Below are 24,670 nucleotides of genomic sequence, written 5' to 3' on the forward strand. Positions count from 1 at the left end.
AAACTCTCTTTTTAACCCTTGTAACGAGTTTTATGTTGATAACTCCCCGGTTGTTTAGGCCAAAGGGTACCAGGTTTCGAAATGTCCCAACGGATTTAATAACTTGAGTAAAAAAAGTTATCAATTGAGGCCTAAAATTCAACAAGTGCAATATTATTCTTTTAAACACAATAAAATACATGTGGCTTAGATCCCTAGCATATGGTCATTACCTAACTTATACTTGGCAAAAGACAATACACACGAGTATTTTCTACATGCATGGAATCAATATGCTTCCAGAGCCTTCACTGGATCGACCACTTCCAAATTTATCTTACAATATGGTTAAGTGAAAGAGAAGTGGATATATGTTAATATAAATTTTCAAACAACTCACAACCTAGCTCTACAAATTCAAAACTTTCTCCATCAATCAAAATTTTCCCCATCTAGATACAACTAAGCATGATTATTGTGTTCAAAGTAACTTAGGAACTCACTCGAACAAGAAATTTTTTTGAAAGCAAGTGATTAGACACTAACAATATATTTGGTCATAGCTCATAAATCAATAACAATTTTAAAGATCAAGCGATCCCAAGCCGGCAAGGCTATCTAACATGTCAATATAACCTCATAACAATTAAATCACAATCACCCCTAAACTTAAATTACATATTGTAATCAATGTGTAAAGAATAAAATAAAGAGGAGAGAGATAACAAAGCTTCCCCGGTTTTATATTTGTGAAGAGGTACCAATGCTTGAATTGGATTTGAGATGCTCTTGAAGAACTTGGGCAAGTGACCTTCTTGTACACCGATTTACCCCCAAACTTGTAAGGAACCATGGATATGTGGAACTTCAAAAATTACCTACAAAAAATGATAACTAATTAAATAAAAGCATGAAAATACATAAAAGTAAATATAAGCATGAAAATACATAAAAGTAAAAGAAATTTTGACATTGAGGTATTATTGTACGAATATAAGCATTGCCCTATATAATGCATCGCATGACAAATTTCACCTCTTGGACCTCTAAGCATAAATCCATAATCAATATAGAGATTAGACACTGCAAACCCTTTGTTACTTTACCAAGATGTGAATAATGCAAATATAGCTGAAATGTAGAAGAAGAGAATACAATACAAGATAGATTAACAATATGGGGATTAGGCAAAATATACGAAAATAAAAGCAATTAAAAATAAATTAATAAAACTAAAATTAACGAAAGTGGTAATCAAAGTAAAAATATNGGCAAAATATACGAAAATAAAAGCAATTAAAAATAAATTAATAAAACTAAAATTAACGAAAGTGGTAATCAAAGTAAAAATATTCTCTGACAACGACGTCAAAAACTTGTTCTCTAAAAGTGCAAATCGCAAGTGCACAAGTCGCGTTCAAGTAATAAAGTGAACTTTTTGAGTCCGAATTGTGGACCCCTTAAGAAATGTTTAATTTCAATTGCAAAACTTTAATTGATTAAATACTAACAATAAAAACAAGCAAACAATAAAATTATGATTTTGAAAAATAACTAAAAATCTACGAAAAAAAATATATATATAATCTTAGGAATTTTGGAGGAAAACGTGATTGAGATTCTTGGATCTCCAAGCATAAATCCGTAGTCAATGTAGAAATTAGACATTGCAAACCCCTTGTTACTTTACCAAGACAAGAATAATGCAAATGTAGTTGAAATGTAGAAAGAGAGCATACAACACAAGATAGATTAACAATATGGGGGTTCACCAAAATATACAAAAATAAATGCAATTAAAAATAAATTGTTAAAACTAAAATTATAGTGGTAGTCAAAGTAAAAACATTCTCTGACAACAAAGTCAAAAACTTATTCTCTAAAAGTGCAAGTCGCAAGTGCACGAGTTGCATTAAAATAATAAAGTGAACTTTTTGAGTCCGAATTTTCGACCCCTTGAAGAATGTTTATTTTCGATTGCACAACTTTAATTGATTTAATACTAACAATAAAAACAAGCACACAATAAATTATGATTTTGGAAAATAACTAAAAATCTACGAAATAAGAAAATATAAAAAAAATAGGAATTTTGGCGGAAAACATGATTAAGATTCTTGGTTTCGCTTCACCGTCGTCTAATTAATTTCTCCACAAGTTAATTAACAAATTACTTATTTACGATGTTAGATATGATCTTTCAATTTTATTTATTTACCTCTCTCGAGCGAAATTAATCATAATTAATTAATTTAACCTACTATATTTCTATATGTCGATTAAAATCAAATAAACACATATTTTTTTTGTAAAAATAGCTCAGTGAGTTACCTAGAGTTATGGGTATATTTCTATTCCCTACACAAACTTAGGGTATTTACTATTTGGAAAAAAATGTACAATCTTTCTATCGAACGATGTACCAATCACTAAACCCAATCACTTAATGGTCAAATAAATGAAATGCATTCAACACAATAATAACTACACATGAAAATAAGCATTTTTACATTAAAATACAAATATTAAAATTAATTAACGCTAGGTTAGCTTCAACCATGAATCCCAATAAATTACTTAGCCCATGTTATATAAATAATAACAAGGAGAATATTTCATACAATATATTACAAATATGAGACAATAATGAAAAAAAAATACAAGAGTGTAGATAAAACTTTTTTGGGTTTGGATTCTTGATGGCTTGATATTAATTTCCCTAACTATATCTCCAAATGTGTTTTCCTTGTGCTCTTATTTCTCACAAAAAAACCAAGAACTTGAAAAGGAAAATAAAAGAAAATCAAAAGAAAGATTGAAAAAAAATAAAAATAAAAATAAAAATAAAAATAAAAAGAAAAAGAAAAAGAAAGGGTGAAGAAAGAAGAAGACGGTCCTATCCCAGCTGCTCGCTTTTTTAAATAGAAACCCTATTCAGAAATTGCAGTTCAAGTCCTCAATTTTTCGAAGAGAATACAAAATGGTCATAAAACTTTTTCTTAAGTGGCGCCTAGGCGCTCCTACAGTAGGCACCTAAGCACCAAGTTTCTGTTAAAAACCAACAATTGGCTTCATTTTAGTAATCAAGTTCCTTAGATAATTGTATGTCAGGTCTTTCAACTTTGATCCTGTATAATTTGTTTCTTAGATTTTGATTTCTATATCAATTTTGCCCTTCATAAATTGCAATCCAAGGTCCTCAACGTTCGACATTTGTACACTTTAATCTTCGACTTCACAATTTTGTACGCTTTTCATCCATTTTCACTTTCTTTTGCATTGTTTCATTTTCTTGGGTGATTTTTACGTACAAAAGCCATAATTACACAATTGTTAATAGAAAATCGCTCAATTTAATCAATAATTAGTTTGTTAAAGTATCTAATAAGTGTGCAAAAGCACACCTATCAGTACTCTTACCATTTTCCAACTAGATTAATAGCTAAAGGATATTGTCAAAAAGAAAAGAAAGAAAAGGGAAAAGAAATAAACTATTTTGGTACATATACAATAGGAGTTGAGATTTATTGTCCAAAATTAGTAGTTCAACTTGTTGTCCACCCAATAATTTATTAACACATTATTTTAAACTGACATGTCCATTTATGCTAAAAAAAAAATATGTGTAAAATGATGTGTCAATGAATCATTGGTGAACAATAAGTTGGACAGTTAATTTTAAACATCAAATTTCAACTCATACACTAGTAGCTAGAATAACCTCAATTAAGATCTAATTTGTTTTGGCTTCTATTTAAGATTTGAACGTTTATCAAATTGATGTTAAAATTACATTTTCAAGCAACGATCTCAATGAAGAGATCTACATGAAACAACTTGCATGTTTGGATCCTGAGGGACGTGAGAGGAATTCATGAGGGATAAGAAGATGGACGTTCTTCCAAAACGGATATTACATAAGAGCTAATAATTTAAACACAAAAGTTCGAGTCGTAACATGGAATGTTGTACACCATAGATTACAAGTAACAAAATAGCAACATCCTACATTAATGATTTCTCATTTTAGTTTAAAGCCTAAACAATCAATTTTAGAAAAATAAGTTTTCATCGTTTCAATTCAGATTGACAAATTCATATAAACTTTCATCATTTACGCAAAAGAATTCTAAAACTAGCGAAACTATACTAAAAACAAAAATATTAAGTACCTTGTTTTCAACATTCATGCCATCGTCAAAATCCAGTTGCAGGCTTGGAGCTTGAGTTTCAAAACATGCCTCTCTTTAGGTCTGATTATGCTGGCCAAAAAATGAAAAATATTGGGAAGAATTATTGAAGATGAAAATATTACTTCCCAACCCTACAATTTCATAGTTTTGCTCTTGAAATGTTTAGGATATTTTGTGGAATTAATATAAAATATTGCTACAAATATATTTTAGGAAAAATTCTGCATGTATAGAATTTTTTCATACAGAACAAAACCAGAAATCTCACATGGAGTGGGGCCCATGTGAGTTTTATATTCAAAAAATTAATCCACCCACCCCAGGTGTTATGAGTAGTCTGTAAGATTTTTAGAAAATCATTTTCTGTGCATGTAGTGTCTCTCATATTCTAATTAACATTTTGGTTTACATTGTACTGTGTGGCACACAATTTTACTATTGATTTCTCCAACATTTAGGACAACCAATAACCTCGATTTTGCCACCTATTCAAATGTTATCCAAATTGTATATAAATAATGTACAAGTAACATAATTCATTAACATACATGCCACGAAAAAAAATGTTAGGAAACACAAAGAATAACAAGCACAAATTCCATTATATGGTGAATCAGTGAAAAAATAGTGAAACTTTCATCATTGATCTCTAACATATCGTTCCAGTATTAATTTGGCCCCAAATTTTGAAATGAAGCAAGTTGATCATCAATCTTTTGGTTTATTGCACATTTCATCCTTAATAACAAAAGTTTTTCAAATTTCTATTAATTCATCACCATGATTCTTCCATATCTAATTTCATAAGTCTAGGTTTTACTTCTTAACTTGAGTTAGCGTCTAGAAATTTGAAGAAGGCATGTTTCTAGGGGATTTAATGAAAATTTAGACTATATCTTCATTAAAGAGTAACGATCAAATAAAATAAAAGGTTCAAGCTTGCTTTTTATTTATTTTTAATTATGGTGGAAAATCTACATTAAATATTTAAAATATCGACACATTACTACTAGAATAAATAAACAAATTGAAGTAAAATATTAAATCTAAGCATTAATAATTTTAAAAAGAATTCTACTCCTGACTTTACTAAAGAAAATTGAATTATATTGACGTATTCGATATACCTTGTATATGGATATAGATGGGTTATCCTGTAACACGATTGAATACAAATTTATTTTCATTAATATTGTCAATCAAAACAAAGGTAATCACATCGATTTCGACACGAGAACTCCTCGATGTACACCGTTAATCGAAGTCTAACCCTCTCGTAAAGTTGCAAAGCATCGTGCTAGACAACGAAAGGAAGCCCAATCCAAAGTGTTGACAAGACAAAAAGGTATCTATAATAGTAACAGTCCAATGTTAATCAAAGTGAATTAAAACCCTTAATTTCTCATCAAGATTATAAAGCCCACAAGCCATAAGCACAAATTTCATTCGAGATAAGGTTTTTCTATCTCTACTCTCTCTCAATATCTACAACCAAATCTTGTGGAGCAGAGAAGAGTAGAAAATGCAGTCAATTTGTTTGTGAATTGTGAGTAAGTTCAACTCTAAACCCAATAAGAATAAAAAAACTTCCGCTCTTTTTACAAATCCTAATTTAATCGTTTGTTTTTGTTTTTGAATTGAGAATTGTATTGCTATGAGTGCTACACTTCAAGCTTCTCTTGTTTACAAGCCCTGTTTCTTGCAATTCAGTAATATAGCTTTTTGTCTGAAACCCCGGCTTTCCAGTTTCGATTCTCCGTTAATTTTATGTAGAAGTAGAAATCATAAGTTCAATGGGCTTCCTCCCAAGTCTCGATTTTTACGGCATCGTTTAGTGGTTTCATGTACATTAAATCCAATTCCGGAAAATGTAAATTCAAAGCCGGACTTATTTAATGGTAATTTAAATCCGGATATTGAAAAGCCGGAAGTAAATGAATTCAATAATGGGAATATTGTGGGGGAAAGTGCGAAAGAGGATGCGGGTGAAGGAGTAGAGGGCAAGGTGCCAAAGGAAGGTGTGGGGCAAACTGAGGATGTCAAGAAGAGTTTGCCAATACTGGTGTTTATTATGGGAGTTTTTGCGAGGTTGAGAAATGGGTTTGAGAGAATTTTGTATTCAGATTGGTTTAGTTGGTGGCCGTTTTGGCGGCAGGAGAAGCTGTTGGATCGTTTAATTGCTGAGGCTGATTTCAATCCTCAGGATGCTGCAAAGCAGAGTGCACTTCTGGTGGAGCTCAATAAGCACAGGTTTTTTTAGCTCATTTCACCTTAACAATGGATTCCGTTATTAAGTTGTATTCACAGATTCTTGCTTTAATGTTTACTAAAACAGAGGAATGGGTGAATAATAGCATTTTGAATTAGAGTTCTTAAGCTTCTTATTTGAATTGATATCTTGTTCGTTAAGTGCTTTCTAATTTAGTTAAAATAGCAGGATTAGTTAAAAGTGTATCATGTACTGTTGATGGAGGTATCATTACTGGTTGAATTATATTGGGTGTTTCATAATATTTTAAGCCCTTGTTTGAGCCACATTATTTTGGAAAAAATGCATTTTTGAATAGTGTATTGATGAAAAATGTGTGGTTAAAAAATAAGGAAAGTTTTGAATTTGCATGTAATATTATTTTATTGAAGAATGCGTGATTAAAATGATGTCAAATTACTGATTAATAATGTATTTTTCTCAAATAATGTGAATCAAACAGGCCTTAAATTTAGGAAACTTAAATTATATTAATTTATATACTGAAAGCAGATGGAGGATTACTAACGGGGAAAAGCTGTTTTTTTTAAAAATATAAAAATAAATCAGTATGTAGGATGAGCTGAAGGTAGAGTCTGCACATTGTAGTTATATTCAAAATATAGTAATTTGGGCAAGATTATAGTGACAGTGTGACACAACTTAATACAATGGTAAGGCATAAGATTTCAGTCATGTTGGGAAGTAGTTGTTAGGATGGTCAATGTTTGTGGACTGATTTAATCTCTGTGAGCTTGTGTCAGAAGTTGAAATGTTATTATTGCTTGACATATTGAATCCTTCATACCATTCATAAAATTTTGAATCTGCACATGAAATGTGGCTCCTACACTAGATATTTGAAAATTGATATTTAGCTGGAGATATGTTCTGATGGTTTTCTTTTTTGCTTTGTCCAGTCCTGAGTCTGTTATACAGCGGTTTGAACAAAGAGCTCATGCTGTAGACAGTAGGGGAGTTGCAGAATATCTTCGAGCACTAGTGGCCACGAATGCCATTGCTGAATATTTGCCCGATGAACAGTCGGGAAAACCTTCCAGTCTTCCTTCTCTGGTACTAGGCTGGGCATTTTTCTTTTCTCAGCTGTCTAATTTTGCAATGGATATTTAGCTGGAGATATGTTCTGATGGTTTTCTTTTTTGCTTTGTCCAGTCCTGAGTCTGTTATACAGCGGTTTGAACAAAGAGCTCATGCTGTAGACAGTAGGGGAGTTGCAGAATATCTTCGAGCACTAGTGGCCACGAATGCCATTGCTGAATATTTGCCCGATGAACAGTCGGGAAAACCTTCCAGTCTTCCTTCTCTGGTACTAGGCTGGACATTTTTCTTTTCTCAGCTGTCTAATTTTGCAATGGACATGAATGGTATATCTATTAATTATATAGCGTTGTTACTGTATACACGATACTTTCACAACCTGTCAATATGTTTTTCTGAAAGGACAATTTTATTGAAGTTCAGTGAGTTAGAAAACCAAGGTTTTTGCACTTTTTTTTTCCTTGTCAATTTTCACGCCATACCTGTCAGCTGTTCTTCTTGTCATCCTGGTTAATATCATCAGACACTTCATGCAGCCTGCTTCCTTTATCATTTGATGCATATACAGTTTTTAACTTCTCGAATTATCTGAACCAAATACATGATGCGAGTGAAACTGGTTTCATTGGTCACAGATAATAACAGATTCCACAACAATTAATAATATCTTGAGCAATCTCTTTCTAAAATTGAGTATAGTTCATGTTCCTCTATTTTCTAACAATTAGTATTATATGTAGTTGCAAGAATTAAAGCAGCGTGCTTCAGGGAACATGGATGAGCCCTTCGTGAACCCTGGTATGTCTGAGAAGCAGCCATTACATGTTGTGATGGTAAGGACTGAAAGAGACAGAAATTTTGGTTGCTTCTGGCATACTTATACTCAGTAAACAGAAATTATCCTGCTGATATATGTATATGTATGTATGTGTGTGCGTGTGTGTGTACATGTACATATATGTGTATACATATATATACATACACATATACATATGTGTGTGTGTGTGTGTGTGTGTGTGGCCTTTGTTTTCTGCATGCCTATCATTTTATGAACTTTTAACCCTATCATAATCATAGGATTGGAATTAAGTGACTATTTAATTGTGACGCTTTTCTTGTTGGAACTTTATTTAGTGCATCAGCAAGAAATCATGTCGGCTATTTAATTAAGCATGTTGTGTTCTGCATAGGTTGACCCCAAAATGTCAAACAGATCATCTCGGCTCGTACAAGAAATCATCTCGACCATCTTGTTCACTGTTGCTGTCGGCTTAGTGTGGTATGACCTGTCGATTCATATCTTTTCAGTTCTGGTTGATGAATGCTATATATTTTACTTCTACAGAATTATGTGTGATGAAGTTGAGTAAAGATGTTGCATTTGCCTGGCACTTCGTTTTTCAGGGCTGGGGGTTATAACTTAATAAACTTATAAGTGTGAAGACATTATGATTGTTCTCTCTCCATTTCTCATGTATGTTGAAGAGTATGTTATTATTTACTAATTCCGTCTTTTGGATTTTGAAATGTTGATGGCTTTTTCAGGCTAATGGGCGCTGCTGCACTTCAGAAGTATATTGGTAGCTTGGGTGGGATAGGAACTCCTGGAGTTGGCTCAAGTTCTTCGTATGCCCCAAAAGAGTTGAACAAAGAAATAGTTCCAGAGAAGGTAAATTGTCATTATTACCATTTGACTTTAACTGTTTTAGCCATGTGTATGTATAACACAGTTTTGTTGATGCTAACTTGTTAAATTTCATGTTAAAAAGGATAATGGATTGTTTTGAGTTTCATTTTTGTTTTAAGAGATTTCTGTAACTCCTCCTATTGGTCAAAAACACTTTGTTTGGATAGTTCATAGCAAGCTAGATATAAGTTTTGCTGTATGAGGTGGAACTCTTGTGGTTTGAAATTTATAATTACAATCGGCAGAGTAGTTATTGAACAGTTTTATGGCAGAATGTTAAAACATTTAAAGACGTCAAAGGCTGTGATGATGCTAAGCAAGAGCTTGAGGAGGTTGTCGAGTATCTGAAAAATCCTTCAAAGTTCACTCGATTAGGGGGGAAGTTACCCAAGGTTTGTTTATGTGAAGCAATTTTGTCCTGTATGTTTTTATAGCTGTTGACTAAATAGTTCCTTCCAAATTGTATGCTGTAATCTGTATTAAATTTCAGGGAATCCTTCTGACTGGATCACCTGGAACAGGTAAAACTCTGCTTGCCAAGGTAAGCTCAGTATTATATCTATCGTGTTTTATGCACTTGCTTCTCCTATCACTAAAGGCAGTATTATTTTTATCATAATGTTTCTCTTTTATTTTAAAGGCCATTGCTGGAGAAGCTGGTGTTCCTTTCTTTTACAGAGCAGGCTCTGAGTTCGAAGAAATGTAAGCATGTTTAGGGAAGCTTTCTCATTATTTGCCATTTCAGGAAAAATTGCGTAGAAAACTATGCCCTTGTTTGAGCCCCATTTTTTGTCCAAAAAATACATTTTTGAATAGTATATTGATAGGAAGTGTGGTTAAAAAATAAAGAAAAGTTTTGGATTTACATGTAATATTATTTTATTGAAGAATGTATGGTTGAAGTAAAGTCAAATCACTGTTGAAAAATGAATTTTGATAGAAAAATGGGGCTCAAACAAGGGCTTTGGTAAACCATAGGAAGACAGGGATGATTGTATGTGGCCAAATTCATGTAATCCCTGAAAAACAATCTCTTTTCTGCAGTTTTGAATTTTTTATCATTAGAAGCATACTATGACCAAAATAGTAGCAAAATACATTTTCAGTAATCCTGAAATAAGTTAAGATCTCGAACCTTAGCATGGTCAAATTTTAGAGACGTGGAGCTGGAATTTACCATTTTTTTTCTTGTTCTAGGTTTGTGGGGGTTGGTGCTCGTCGTGTAAGATCCTTGTTTCAAGCAGCTAAAAAGAAGGTTTGTCTGCTTCTACCTTTTGCAGTTCTCAGTCATGCAAATTGTACAAAGGAGAGATGATAGATTCTTGAAAGCATTCATGCTTATATACTTCATTGTAATTCTCTCTTTTATATTTTTGATTCATTTCATAATCTGCCACCATTCAAACCCCCACCACCCCTCACCCCGGACTGAAATTCATCATTGATTTATTCACGCACAATTATTTCAAGTTGCCCTCCCTCTTATGAAGTCCATTTTAGTTATGGTGTTTCCTTCACATGAAATACTGTACTGTATCAATAATAATTCATCTACTTTTGCATTTTTTTAATCTTAAGAATGAAAGTTAGGGAATAACTGGGAATCTTTGTGTTCAGCTTCAATCGATGTCAAGAAATACAGTTACACTACAATTTTAGATGGGAATTAAAGAGAAGGTTCAATTTCTACTACGAAATAAGCAATGATGAAAATTACTCGTGGAACTATTGAACTTTTCAGCCTTGTTACTGAAATAGTATATGTCATAATACTACTGCTTAAATCTTTTTTACTTGGAACAGCCCACAAGAAGTTGGTAAGCTCAACACATTATTGCTTCTATAATCTAAAAAGTTAATGTGGTAACCTTCGAATATAAGTATACGATTTGTAATCATGATCTTTTATGTTTTCTTAAATGCTATACCTGCATAGAGTCCATATTATGGGTCTGGTTAAAATGGCCTTACTTAGCATAGTGAAGTCATTATGTGACATAGAACATGAAACAAAGAGCATCACACTTTCGTTCATCTCCTGTCGATCATTTATTCCATATTTCCCCTCTGCAGCTTTATCCTGGAAAAACCAAATGATATCACCAATTTATTGGTGTTTCTGTTGAAAAGGGATGATTTAAGTATTCCATTATCTGGACTCATTCTAATTTCTGTTATACATCTTGTAGGCTCCCTGCATCATATTTATTGATGAAATTGATGCTGTTGGGTCAACCCGAAAGCAGTGGGAAGGTCATACGAAAAAAACGCTGCACCAACTACTTGTTGAAATGGATGGTTTTGAACAGAATGAGGTAAAGACACACAAAGTTGCACAGTTTGCTTATATTCTCTCTATTTATTGAATAACGCTTTGAACTTTTTCACAGGGAATTATTGTGATGGCTGCAACAAACTTGCCTGATATACTTGATCCTGCTTTGACAAGACCTGGTAGATTTGACCGGCATGTAAGTTGTTTTAATAATCTTCCAAGACCTGCACATCTTTGATGCTCAAATCCTTTTTCTTCATTTATAAGTATCTCAAAGTTTAGACATCTCGATTTGGTAGTGATCAGGTATTATATATTCTGTTATGTTTGAAAAAAAGGCTATGTGCCATTACATTTGTTTACTGCTTATCTTTGATATGATATTTCTGCACTATACAATTACTACGAGATTTTGAGATGTATTTCCAAGAACTATTAATTTCTCTATAACTTTTGATAATTATGAAAGTGTGAGCCACACTCCCGAATCCCGATTTTTAGTTTTTGAATTTGTTGGGTTCACAAATTTATGGGATTCCTGGCAGTTAACGACTCTTTGTATTAGTTAGCTATCCTAGGACCTGAGAAAAGTTCGAGAATCCTATCTTGAAGCTAAAACATGTTTTGTTAATTGGTTGTGCTTGATTTCCTTGACTTTCTTATAGGCTGCACTATTTCTCCCAACAGAAGAAAACTCAATATCCTGAACTTTTTGCTCTGTTTTGGTTTTGAAGAAAGGAAGGAAAATGAGAAAATATAGAGGAAAAAGATAAGGAGGAAAGTGGATGAAAACATACTTCTTTCTTTTGCTTGGTTTCCTAGAGCAAATGGAACAATATTGAACCAAGAACAAAGTTTGTGGGCCCAATAGGAATTGGAGGATATACACCTTGTCAAATTTTGATATGTGTCAAACAAATTAATTGTAGCCCGCCCGATAGAGTGCTGTTTTTCTTCCTGTCACATTTTTCCCCCTTATGTGAAGAAGGAAATAAGGAAAATAAAGTAATCGCTCTTCTATTGTTTCATCATTACTTTTGTTTTACGCTAAACATTGGAGTAAGGCCTGGTAAAATTCTATTGACTTTCAATGAGAATCTTGCTACTGATTTGAATAGCTTTCAAAAACAAGGCCTACATCTGCTTACTGCAATGTTGCGTAATGCTTTTGGTCGTACAATCATCCTTGTAGCCCTTTACTTTGGTTTAGTTTAGGGCAATGTCCAATTTAAGTAATGGAACTGATGAAGAAGAGTTGGCTTATAGCAACGTCAAACTCATTTTCTATTCCCCGCTCTTAACTATGTAGAATAGAGAAGATTGCAATAGAGAACTAAGGATCGGTTGGGAGGGCTTTTAAAAAGTTAAAAGCTACTTAAGGGCCTGGGAGTTTTGGGGTACTGGTTATTGGCATTTTTAAAGTACTGGTTTTGGGACAAGGAAAATGATAGTGCAAAGGAATGAGGATACTTAATAAAGCAGTGCTAATATGTTAGATGATTTAAACTCATTTTTTTCCTTCTGTTAATTTAGTTTTAACTCCTTGCATTTTTTATTTTTTGATTTGTGCATCCATTCCGTTCAGATTGTTGTTCCTAATCCGGATGTACGAGGTCGTCAAGAGATATTGGACCTCTATTTACAAGACAAACCATTGGCTGATGATATTGATGTGAAAGCAATTGCTCGCGGTACTCCAGGATTCAATGGGGCAGGCATGATATACTTCTACTTTATTTTCTATTCAATTGCAGTCTGCCATAAAACATTTTTCTGTAGAGTACATGATTCATGATATCTGTAGTTTATAGTGTTCTGAGGTTGTCCATGATTATGTGATACGTGCCTGCTTGAACTTCTTGGATCTGTGTAATGGAAAAATGTAAATATGATGTATTTTTGAGTAGATTGATTAAACAATAATTGCATGTATTGAAATCCGTGAATCAATTTGAGACTTAAGTGGATTCTATTTTGTTCCCGACTCCACTTCCTGGAACAGATCTTGCGAACTTGGTCAATATTGCTGCCATTAAGGCTGCTGTTGAAGGCGCTGAGAAGTTGACTGCATCCCAGTTAGAGTTTGCCAAAGACAGGATAATGATGGGCACAGAAAGGAAAACAATGTTTCTGTCAGAAGATTCAAAGAAGGTGCCTGTTGCTTTATTAATATTTCTTATCCACATCTTGCCTTATTGGTGTTGGATCTATTAACACTTTACATCAATAGTTTTATTCTGTTACAGTTGGATTACGCTTTTCAATTGTCTGGGTTGAGTTGTATGCATCAATTTGTGATGACACTGAACTGCCCTGCTAGTTATTGAAATTGACTCGCTTGAATCCTAGAATAGAAAAGTTAACTGGACTTCTGCTTAAAAAACCTGAATTATTAGTAATATTTAACTTAATGAATATTATAATGCTTGGCATATTAGTTTAATTTTTTGTGGACAAGTTAACGATTATTTTAGGAGACTGGTTGCTAAGACAGTATAGTTAAATCCATTTGCAGTCGAGTATTGTTTATTTATGGCAATGGGTTACACATCCTGAATGCTCTTACTATTTGTTTTCAGCTCACGGCATATCACGAAAGTGGGCACGCTATTGTTGCCTTGAATACTGAAGGTGCACACCCAATTCATAAGGCTACAATCATGCCGCGTGGATCGGCTTTGGGCATGGTTACCCAGCTTCCTTCTAATGATGAAACTTCAATCAGCAAGAAACAACTGCTAGCACGGCTTGACGTTTGTATGGGTGGAAGAGTAGCAGAGGAACTTATCTTTGGCCAGGACCATATTACTACTGGAGCAAGTAGTGATCTACACACAGCTACGGAGCTTGCTCAGTACATGGTACTCCCCATACTATCAAGCAGTTTACGTACTCATTCTTTATATACTTGGCAAAATATGTAAAATCTGGGCAGTGTTTCTTTGGAAGAATGTGACCTTATCCATCCACCGTGCTTGCTTCTGTTTCCTTCTTCATAGCTCGTGTTACTTGGGTTTCGGTTTTGCTTTTTCCCTGTTATGCTTCTTTGGGTGTGGTTTGGGGTAGAAATTGCATTGACGGACTTGGAGGATTGTGACAGGACTGAGGGACATGGTGTATGGTACACTGGTATTTTGGATCAGCGGGGTCTTCTGTCCTCTGAACATATTGTGCATTTGAGTTGCTTTTAAAGACTTAAAAACTTCTAGGGTACATTTGGTACATAATACCAGAAATTAATGTGCATAGTTTAAAGGAAAAGACTTAAACTCATTTCTCTTAAGCCCAATCAAGCACACCAAACATGTACTTATTTGTTTTAGAATAGTCTATCGGAGTATTACACACGCTGATGTTCTGCACAGATTGTTTATAATACCTTTAGTAAAGAGTCTTTCTTCATAATCAAATTTACTGTGAGGTTTTACGTGATGGAAAAATTGATCAAAAAGTTGAAATGTTCTGATCATTTTTGTTCTCTTGCAAGGTATCATCTTGTGGGATGAGCGATGCAATTGGACCTGTCCACATTAAAGAACGGCCCAGTTCAGAGATGCAATCCCGTATTGATGCTGAAGTATGCTTTTGCAGTTTGCCGTGACTTCATTATATTGAAAATATATCATACCATTGTTAATCTGTTCATTGATTGCACAGGTGGTCAGGCTACTGAGGGATGCTTATAATCGCGTAAAAGCCCTGTTGAAGAAGGTTCACTTGAAAAACTTTACAGTAACCATCTAATGAAACCGATTTTAGTGATTTGCAGCAAATTTGATGTTTTTTCACTCATTTTTGCAGCACGAGAAGGCGTTGCATGCTCTAGCAAGTGCACTTCTAGAGTACGAGACGCTTAGTTCAGAAGACATAAAGCGCATTCTTCTTCCCTACAGCAATGGACGATTATCTGACGAACTGGTACAGCAACAGGAAGAAGAGGAGCTTGTATTAGCATGAGTCTTCATCTCTGTTTTCAATTATTTTATCAACTGTAGGGCTGGTGCTGGGGTCGGTGGTGGTCTGTACAGAGAATAGATAGCAGGTCACAATTATAAATACAAAATGTGGCAATTTTTACCCTTCAAATATTTTGCTACCATTTTCTGACAATATTTAGGACAACTAGTAATTTATACAAAAGAACTGCATTCAATTTGTGCTTTATCTCAGGAATCCCCAAGTTTTAAACTGCTGTCTCATTGAAATTTTGTAGAACTTTTTACCAAGATTTTCCCTTTCCTTTACTCTCCTATATATATATATATATATATAATGTAGATAATGGAGGTTGAGGGTTTGAATTCAAGATCAAACCAGCTCCCTCCATGGAACTATGCCGAAAAGTGTCCCTCTTATATCATTATAAATCGAACTAACTGAAAATCTCATCACTTTAAAGTTGATGCGAAATTTCAAATAGAACAATCTAGGGGTGGCAATAGACCACGTAATAACGCCTAGCTCGGATGACCCGACCACCTTTTGACACCACTGTACAAATTTCATTAACAATAAGACTCTATAGTACCTTATTTATTTTGAAAGAAGCATTGCTGTCACTGAATTCAAAAGTCACCCACAGAAAAGGGAGACAAGATGATCTTGTAATTAATTACCATCCATCCTAGTACTTTTGTTATCTAATTTCTGTCTCTGCCATTAATCAATAATTTTAAACACTGTCACCCCTCTAAATTATATTACATCTTTTTCTTGTAGAAAGTTAGTAGATTACCTCTTTAGAACATGTGGTTTCACATTTCTTCTCCGTTTGATTCCCAGTGTTTTAAAACTCCTTTTTCTAGGATCATTTTTAACCATACATTTATACAATAAAATATTTTGCACGTAAACTCAAAATTTTTCCTTATTTTTTCACCACATTATTCCAAAATAATGGCCACCAAACAGGGGCCTCAAATGTCCAAAATTTTGTCGAATATATTGTTCGCCCACGACATGACACAAAATAGAATCACTCATGGCATGACAAGGTACACATTGAAAATAGAAGTCAAATCAAATCATTAGTAGTGACGAACTTTGGATAATTGTTCTTTTGCGTTTTAATAACAAATTTAACAATGACACAAGGAAAAGAAAAAAAAATTTACTATATAACCAACATTTCGTCTCATACGTTAAACAGAAACAATTTCCGTTCCGATACAATAGAATATTCTCTTAATACAATGAAATAATTTATTATTGATTTGCAAAAATATTAGAGGCTTTATCTTTAACTTCAGATTTATGGAAATGAATTAATAAAAGAAGTTATATAGTTACAACTGCACACTACTCAGAAGTCAGAATCACTTTGGTGTGTACATAAAATAATAATAATAATAATAATAATTGCTTTTAAAATTATTGAGTTCCCATAACGCCAACAATATATTTAACGCTATTATAAACATTATAATAGAATATCATTGTGAGAGTAAAATTCATTCTTTACATTTGACAATACTAGTGTTAATAAGTCAGTTCTTGATAAATTGGGTAGGGTACCGCAGCCCGATTTTGGTGGTTATTTATTTTATGTTCGTTGTGTTTGTTATATTTTTAATTTAATTGTACATATGTGTGTGTGTGTGTGTGTGTGTGTGTGTGTGTGTATATATATATATATGACGAATACGAAAACATTTGTTAATGAAATAGGACATAGATGGAACTCCACTTATTATTAAAATTATGCGAATGATTTAAACTAAATTTCATAACAATAGGCATATTAGAAACGATGATTTGAATAAATCTGATTGGCTTTTAGCTTTTAAAATTGAAAAAACTTTGGCAAGTTTTTTATGACTCTATGAATATTTTATCTGGAGTGTACTATCCCAATAGTTTTAGAGTCTTAAACATCTTTATATAGTACAATGGCTTATCATAAATATTAAAATGACCTCGATTTTAGTGAATTTATATGTTCTATGGAATTAAAATTTAGAAAATATTGAAAAGATTTCTTATGTTATTTCCATTAACATGCATCATGGACCCCGATACAATTTATCAAGTGCTAAATATATAATTGATCACATTTCAAAAACTTTTAACTTTTAATACACCTAATACTTGTAGAAATTTAGAACAAATTTTATGTGAAATATATGAATTATATACGAAACGAATGAGTGTAAATATTAGTCGGTTACCTTCTAGACCTAATCCTTTCGCTGATATCGAAGAAGACAATGTTGAAATATTACATTTGTTTGAAAGTATTAATACGTATAGATATGATGCAATAAGTTCTAGTAGTAGTATGTTCACAACATGTAATTAGACATAAGACGCGAGTCTAAATGCATTGCCTACTGAAAATAGAGTCACTCATGGACATGACAAGATACACGTTGAAAATAGAAATCAAATTAAATTATAAGTAGTGACAGAACTTGGATAATTGTTCTTTTGCGTTCTAACAAATTTAACAATGACTCAAGGTGGAAAAAAAAATGTTAAATTTACTGCATAACCACTGAATCCTACACGACTGCAAGTTGCTGATAATAATAGTCGTTTAAATGGGAGAATACACAGGAGCTTCAAAAATTACGCCTGTGAATTCCTATCCAATTTCCTCGATCTATCTCTAAAACCTTAACTAGGAACATCTATACAGAAAGCAATACGTCTTGATAAGATGATCCATTAGGCCAATGACTTTCCCCACCTTGCCAGACGTACCAAAAAAGACAATACTTCTGATGAATCGAATAGTGAATATGAAGCTGAGGTTTCCCATGGGATGGAAGATACAACTACGGGGTACCCTTGTCCTCTTCTCTTAAGTACCTATGAATCAAACAAGAAATGTTATTATTGACAACCTTAAGAAATCCAATACAAAGTGGTTATGATCAAACATAATGGATGAAAACCTTGAAAGCATCTTCATCAGTTTTGTCATCACCGAGGTAAAAAGGGAGGACATTACTAGAGTCGACAAATCCAAGAGTGTCAAGTAAGTATTCGATAGCATCTCCTTTGTTCCATTTGATTGATGGCCTAATCTCCATAACCTTCTTCCCCCGAGTCATATGGAAGCAAGGATAGTCGGAAAGTACTGACCAAACTATCTGTTCTAAAGCTTCGTAATCCTGCACATTAGATGAAGAAGCCTCATTAAGTCAAATAAAAGTTTTTTTTGTCCCTTCTAACATAGAAAATACTACTTTGTATGTTTTAGTACCTCCTCCAAAACATGCCGGTAATGCACAGAAATACAGAACCTATTATCCTCTACGAAAGCACCTGGTATACTGCAGGTTTCGATTTTCAACTCCTTTAGCATCTGTTACAAGAAGAAATTTATTTGTTTAAATTGCATTAGAACAAACGAAGTAAACATGGAACATATAGAGGTTTTTGATCTAATGAATTAACCATATAGAGGAAGTACTTAACCAAATTAAGTAAAAATTACCTTTTCAATTGAGGGCAGATACTCCTGAGCAGGTTGGAAAATGGTGAATTCTTTACCCTGCAAAATGATTATAACAAATCAGTGACTTATGCATAGACAAGTAGTTGGAAATTATATGTAACATTCAACTATAGACAGGGACCTCGGCAAAGTCTTAGAGCATGTTTGGCTATGCTTGAAAGCTACTGTTGTGGATGTATGTCAGACATTCCGAAACTGACCTTTTTATCATGAGCATTTATCTGATGCTTGTCGTGGTAAGACTCAACTTGCAATGGAGGCCCCATAATATCCATCCCGTGGCTTCCAGCATAATAAACATTGTCTAACTTAACAAATTCATATACCTGATAACACGCGCGCACACATTTTATGCCAAAAGAAAAGAAAGAGAATCCCATGTTATGACATAAATTGGTACTAAGTTACCTTGTCTCGACTTCTACCACTTATAATAGCTGTTGGAAAATGCCTTGCTACTTCATGCAAAGCCGAGCGCATCTACAAAATTTATTTCACTAACTAAAATAAATCGTAATTTGTAGCATGATTTTGAGAGTCGTAATAGAATAACTAAAATTTACCGGAGGAGACATGAAGGCGCGGTTTGGATCATTCACAATTGGTGAAAGAGTCCCGTCATAATCTAAAAACACGACAATTTGCTTCCCTTTCGCAGAGTTCAGCATCCGAGGAAGTGAAGAAAGTGCACAAGGGTGTTCCTTCTGAAATTAGTACAACATTAACAATGTAACATCCTTTGACGAATTTATCTTAAACATGGTATGGAAAAAAAAAATTATCATCAAAGGACAACGTATTAGGTATTGTTCTTAATAAACTTAGAGTCGTCAACATAAATTATTTAACTAGAAATTGCAATTACTATAGTACTACTTACCCGCCAAGAAATATATTTTCCATCCTCAGTAACTGGCCCACTAAGAACAGAATCAGTGGGCCCAACTTCTTGTATTTCCCCAGAAATGGGCTCAATAATCTGCGACTTGGAGAGCCATTTCTGAAGGCCCATGGCCCGGTAAAGCCTCCAGATATTTTCCTTCACCATTATCTGTTAAGAAAATAAGAAAAAGTAGTCACGTTTAGAGTTTTACTCATATTCAGGAACAAAAATTAAGAGGAAAAACCAATAAATTATGAATTGGGCTTTCGCACTATCCCTTTACGACACGTTTTATATACGAAGTGAATGATTTGACATGATCAAAATAATAATGTATCGGTTGGAACTATATTGAATTCAATGTATCTAGAAAATGTGATAGAGAGAATAAAGTATAGTCGACGTTTAAAATATCAATAAAGGTGCAAGTTAAAGAAGATCATCCCATCAAATAAAAAATAAAAGGCATAGAAGAAAAATACCATACGTTACAATAGAATGAGATTTCAAATCAATCAAGTCTTCATCAACGAGCCACATTAAAAAAATGCTTTTATTGTTAAGAAAACATGCGGGACCCACATTAATATGCATGAACATGAAAACCCTTGTTTTTCCCACTTCCAGAGAATTTTTTCTTTTTTTTCAATGATAATATTGAAGCTGGTTTGATAATCTTGGTTTAATCGTGATTCTTAATTCCGATTAAAATTTACCATAACGAACCCAACAAATTTGATTATCACATAGTAAAAGATAAAAACTAGATAGTTTCTTCCAATGGGTGGTCTAAATTTATCAAAACAAATAAATTACAGCAAATAAATGTATAAAAGAGTAGGGTCACTTTAGAGGGGAAAAAAAGATTGATATTAAAACAATAAAAAAATAAAACTCAAAAGTGTGAGGAATTTTTTAATATTCTTTTCATTTGAAAATCGTATTCGAGTGACTCAGCTTTAAAGTTGGGTCTTAATCAAACGTGTTCATTAAAAAATCGCTTTATATAAAGTAGTTGGTTCCACCACCAACTACCAACTTCTTAAGTTCCAACGGCTGCCAAATGTTTTGCCATCTTTCTTTCTCTCAGACTCTCTCTAGAGAGAACCACAAATATTTTGTGTGAATATCTTAAGAGAGGGGGAAAAAAAAAAAGGCTCAGAAAAGAGACATGTTTGGAGTCAATGATCAAATTCGATTTCATGTATGTATCTTGGTTGGTGTAATAGGATTCTAGACGATGAACAGTATATGAATGGTCAAAATTCATTGACGTCGTCATGTACGATATGTATATCAAATGATAAAGGTAGTTTGTATCGAAAGCTGAGTACAAAATTGAAAATTGCAACGGGAATACAATTTCCCATAGCAAACAAGCACCAAATCAATAAGCTTTATGCAAAAATATTTAATTGAAAACAAATTTTCGCGAGTGGGAGAAAAAGGGAAAATTATTTTGTAAGTTTAGCAGAAATGCCGGAAAGAAAACATGAAACTAGAAGAAGTGATTATTAGCCAGAAATGGGGGTATAGCATGTGTTATTTAGGTACAAATAATTGATTGATCAACATTTTGATAGTAGAAATAGAGGTATGTATCTTGACTTTGAAGAAAAAAATATATCTTCAAGAATCCACGACTTAATGAATCCCTATGAAAGACTTGTACCTGCCATGAGAAATTTAATCAGCTTAATCAATTTCTCAATACAAATGCAAAAAGTACAACCCCTAATTACTTTTTAGCTATAAATTAACACAAAAATAAACAAAGATGTAATTGGGGTTTAAAATTTTTTATTGAAAATTCAGTGCCAAATTCTTCGTGTTTTTATGAAAAATCAAGGAGTAATTGACACCCAATAAACTAGTGTTGATTCCTCTTCTGATGCATTTCAAAGTCAAAATACCCTCGTGAGTATGATTAGTCTCAAATCTCGAGAATTTAATGTCGACTAGCCAATAAATATTTTCATGACTCAAAAGTTGTGATTTGAAGAGTGTACTTTGCTAGAAAACTAATTAGTCAAATAGCAACATAATCTTCGATGCTAAAATTCTAAAAATTTGACCAATCCAAAACACAATAAAATCACCCACTTTCAAACAAAAAATATTATGCAAATCTCAAAGGTCGATTCAAAGCAAGTAGCTTATTAAAGCTCATAACACTCTTAATTTTTAAAAATTTATACCATGAAAGACACAACAATTGACACTGTCAAATTTCTTTCCCCACATGAAACCTTATAGATTCTTTCCCGTATAAACGTGCGAGCCTCGACTTGTCCATACTAGGTATGAACCTAGGAAAGTAAATACCAAGAAAATAAAATTATTCAATGACCGACAAAAAAAAGTGAAACATGAAAGAAATTAAAAAAAGTGGTGTAATTTTCAAGAAGGTAGGACCCATTAGTAATAGGGACATGACACGTAGAATATGCTTTAATAAGCTTTCCAAATCACTTTAACGAGTTTTCTACTAGAGGACAGGACACATAATATAGGGCGAAAAAGTCCATGTCCAAGAAACTACCTGGAACTTCAGTTTTGGGTAGGTAATGAATGTGAAATTGACTAAATAATCGTATTTAATTAGAATTCTTTTGGTTGAAAAATGAAATTTGGACGGAAAAAAAATAAATTTCAGAGAATTAAATTGTCTAGAAATTGTTTTTCTAGAAATTGTAAATTATTGTTTGATTTGTATAATTTTTCACGTGAAAAATGTTGAAATAAGTATTTTTTTTTTGGTTCATTTGACTTTGTTATACAAGAAAATTGTCAATTAAAAAGATAAAATTTATTAATATTGGGATAAAATTTGTTTACATTGCCCAAAAAAGGCCAAAAAAGTCATTTATATTTTGGTGTTCGTTTGGCTTTATTTTACATGAAAAATGTCAATTGAAGAAAAATAATTTTTTTTTTATTTTTTATTTTTTTTGTAATTAGGCATAGAATTCCCATTGCTTCAAAAAAATAAAAATAAAAAAATAAAAATTTGCCTGGAATTCCAATTCTCACCAAACCCATAAGAATTGGAATTCCTCAAAAATTTGGAATTCAGACGCATGATTGGAAAACTTGGAAATTAAATTCCATGGTAGAAAAATCCAATCAAACAATGCAAAATGTGGAAAGTGGAATTCACTTTTCATGGAATTGATGGCCATTCAAACAAAGCCTTAGTGATTGATTCTTAAAGGGCTCAAAAGAATTTCTAGATTTTCGAGTGATTGAGTGATTTAGTAGACAAGAAAATGTGCAAGGAATCTTGTAAAACTGGACTAAGAAAAAAATTGGGTTGTTATTGAGTCTAAAGAATTTTCCATATTCAAAGTTGACAAATTCAAAATTCCTAGAAACTCTGAATTTGTAAAGGATACAAACATTTTATCTAGAATGAGAAAAATTGAGTTACGTGTGCCGCTAAAATGATTTCAATATACAGTACTTGTTTGAAAAAAGCTTTAAAAGTTGTTAAATATTTGAGATAATACCTAGAGTCATCTGCACAAATCGAGATCTGTGAATTGGCCATGGAAAATCCATGTTAATTATTTGAGTATAAAGTAAAAATTATTTTCAAAATAAGAAACTTTCCATGTCAATACATGTTTAAAAATAAAAAGTTACAGAGATAAAAATAAATAAATAAATAAATAATAAAGAAATTAGAAAAACATTGTTTTTTAGCTTAGTTACATAAGCCCATAATCAGGTACTGTCACCTGCAAACACTACCCAAGGAACCTGTGGCCTAGAGATCAACACGGACTCCTGGCCCAGTCAAGACATCTGGGCCCAACACACACGTTGCGGTGGAATTTTCATAAAAAACAAAGTAACCGAAATGAGCGCGTGTCTACACTTGCGCTCCCAAATTCATTACTCATCCTCCCCACGCAGAAAAATCGCGTGGTGGAGGGGCACCTCAGATTTGCAGCCAAAAAACGAGCGCCAATCGCTTATTGGTTTGTAACTGACCGATCGCCATCACTCAAAAACCAAAATCCACCGGAAAATTTAACCGTCGCCGTCGTCGGTGAAAATATTCAAAATACGCCGGCGAAAGACAATAATCAACAATTACAATCGGCGATTGATCATCGGATTAAAATTCAATTCCTACACGCATGAATATTTTCCTAAAATGAAACATTAATAAAGAAAATTCAATTACAGCACTCAATTAATAGAGAAAAATCCATTGTGTGCGCGCTCGTTTGCGCGAAGAAATTAGATGAAAGAAAAGGAAGAGAAAGGCAACTTACGATAATTCTCCTGGAAAACAACGATGTGACGTTGACACAAAATATCTTCAATGCGAGCGCACATACAGAGAGAGAGAGAGAGAGAGAGAGAGAGTGGAGAGAAGGGGAATGAGGTGAAGGGGGGGTGTTGGAATTTATAAATGTGGACAAGGGTTTAGGGCCTTAAGGTTGGTATAATTTACTGTAATTAAGGTTGAATAAAACCATACTGTTGTCTGTCATTAGCAATAAATTAATTAAAAATTTAGTCGCACTTACCCTCATTATTGACAAATATAATTAACATTGCATTTTATTAGAAGAAAAAGGTCGCATGCTTCACATGTAAAAACAATTTATTCTTTGATTTATTTATTTTTCCCTAGATTAAACTCCATATGACTTAACAGCTGATTACTCCACCACGATAACACCATTATGCACCACAATCAAGTCGAGGAGTCCCATCTTCATGAATAACTTCTCGTCTAATCTGAGATTCTGGGGTCATGATAGAGTTCAAATTTTCATTACATGAATTCAGTCAATAAACTTCAATGAATTGGAAACAGTTAGTACCTACTCTCACCATACACATTCCTACCATATTTAGCAATACTTG

At 33.2% G+C, this 24,670-nt stretch overlaps 2 protein-coding genes across 3 annotated transcripts; one reads left to right on the top strand and one right to left on the bottom strand.

The window, feature by feature from the left end:
* The first annotated feature begins 5,598 nt into the window (after positions 1 to 5,598).
* LOC111385071 (ATP-dependent zinc metalloprotease FTSH 11, chloroplastic/mitochondrial) lies at positions 5,599 to 15,629 on the top strand. The gene is made up of 17 exons (XM_023009435.1): positions 5,599 to 6,422; positions 7,341 to 7,494; positions 8,220 to 8,312; positions 8,670 to 8,758; positions 9,025 to 9,148; positions 9,439 to 9,558; positions 9,657 to 9,707; positions 9,807 to 9,868; positions 10,364 to 10,421; positions 11,356 to 11,481; positions 11,557 to 11,637; positions 13,027 to 13,156; positions 13,444 to 13,592; positions 14,021 to 14,302; positions 14,929 to 15,018; positions 15,099 to 15,152; positions 15,243 to 15,629. Exons 1-17 carry the CDS (start codon positions 5,827 to 5,829, stop codon positions 15,396 to 15,398), a joined length of 2,415 nt encoding a protein of 804 aa, XP_022865203.1. The 5' UTR covers positions 5,599 to 5,826; the 3' UTR covers positions 15,399 to 15,629.
* A 2,198-nt stretch (positions 15,630 to 17,827) lies between these two features.
* On the bottom strand, positions 17,828 to 24,114 carry LOC111385069 (probable trehalose-phosphate phosphatase 7). 2 transcript variants are annotated; one of them, XM_023009430.1, is made up of 10 exons: positions 24,070 to 24,114; positions 21,395 to 21,458; positions 19,784 to 19,954; positions 19,467 to 19,607; positions 19,312 to 19,383; positions 19,104 to 19,229; positions 18,883 to 18,939; positions 18,649 to 18,750; positions 18,338 to 18,556; positions 17,828 to 18,251 (listed from the first exon to the last, which is right to left on the bottom strand). In XM_023009430.1, exons 3-10 carry the CDS (start codon positions 19,949 to 19,951, stop codon positions 18,108 to 18,110), a joined length of 1,029 nt encoding a protein of 342 aa, XP_022865198.1. In that variant the 5' UTR covers positions 19,952 to 19,954; positions 21,395 to 21,458; positions 24,070 to 24,114; the 3' UTR covers positions 17,828 to 18,107. The 2 variants fall into 2 exon arrangements, with proteins under 2 accessions (XP_022865198.1, XP_022865199.1); XM_023009431.1 differs by lacking the exon at positions 21,395 to 21,458 and having other exon boundaries at positions 24,070 to 24,108.
* Between the last annotated feature and the right edge of the window lie 556 nt (positions 24,115 to 24,670).

Source organism: Olea europaea, unplaced genomic scaffold (genome assembly GCF_002742605.1).
Source record: "Olea europaea var. sylvestris unplaced genomic scaffold, O_europaea_v1 scaffold3081, whole genome shotgun sequence".
In the NCBI taxonomy this organism is placed as follows: Eukaryota; Viridiplantae; Streptophyta; class Magnoliopsida; order Lamiales; family Oleaceae; genus Olea; species Olea europaea.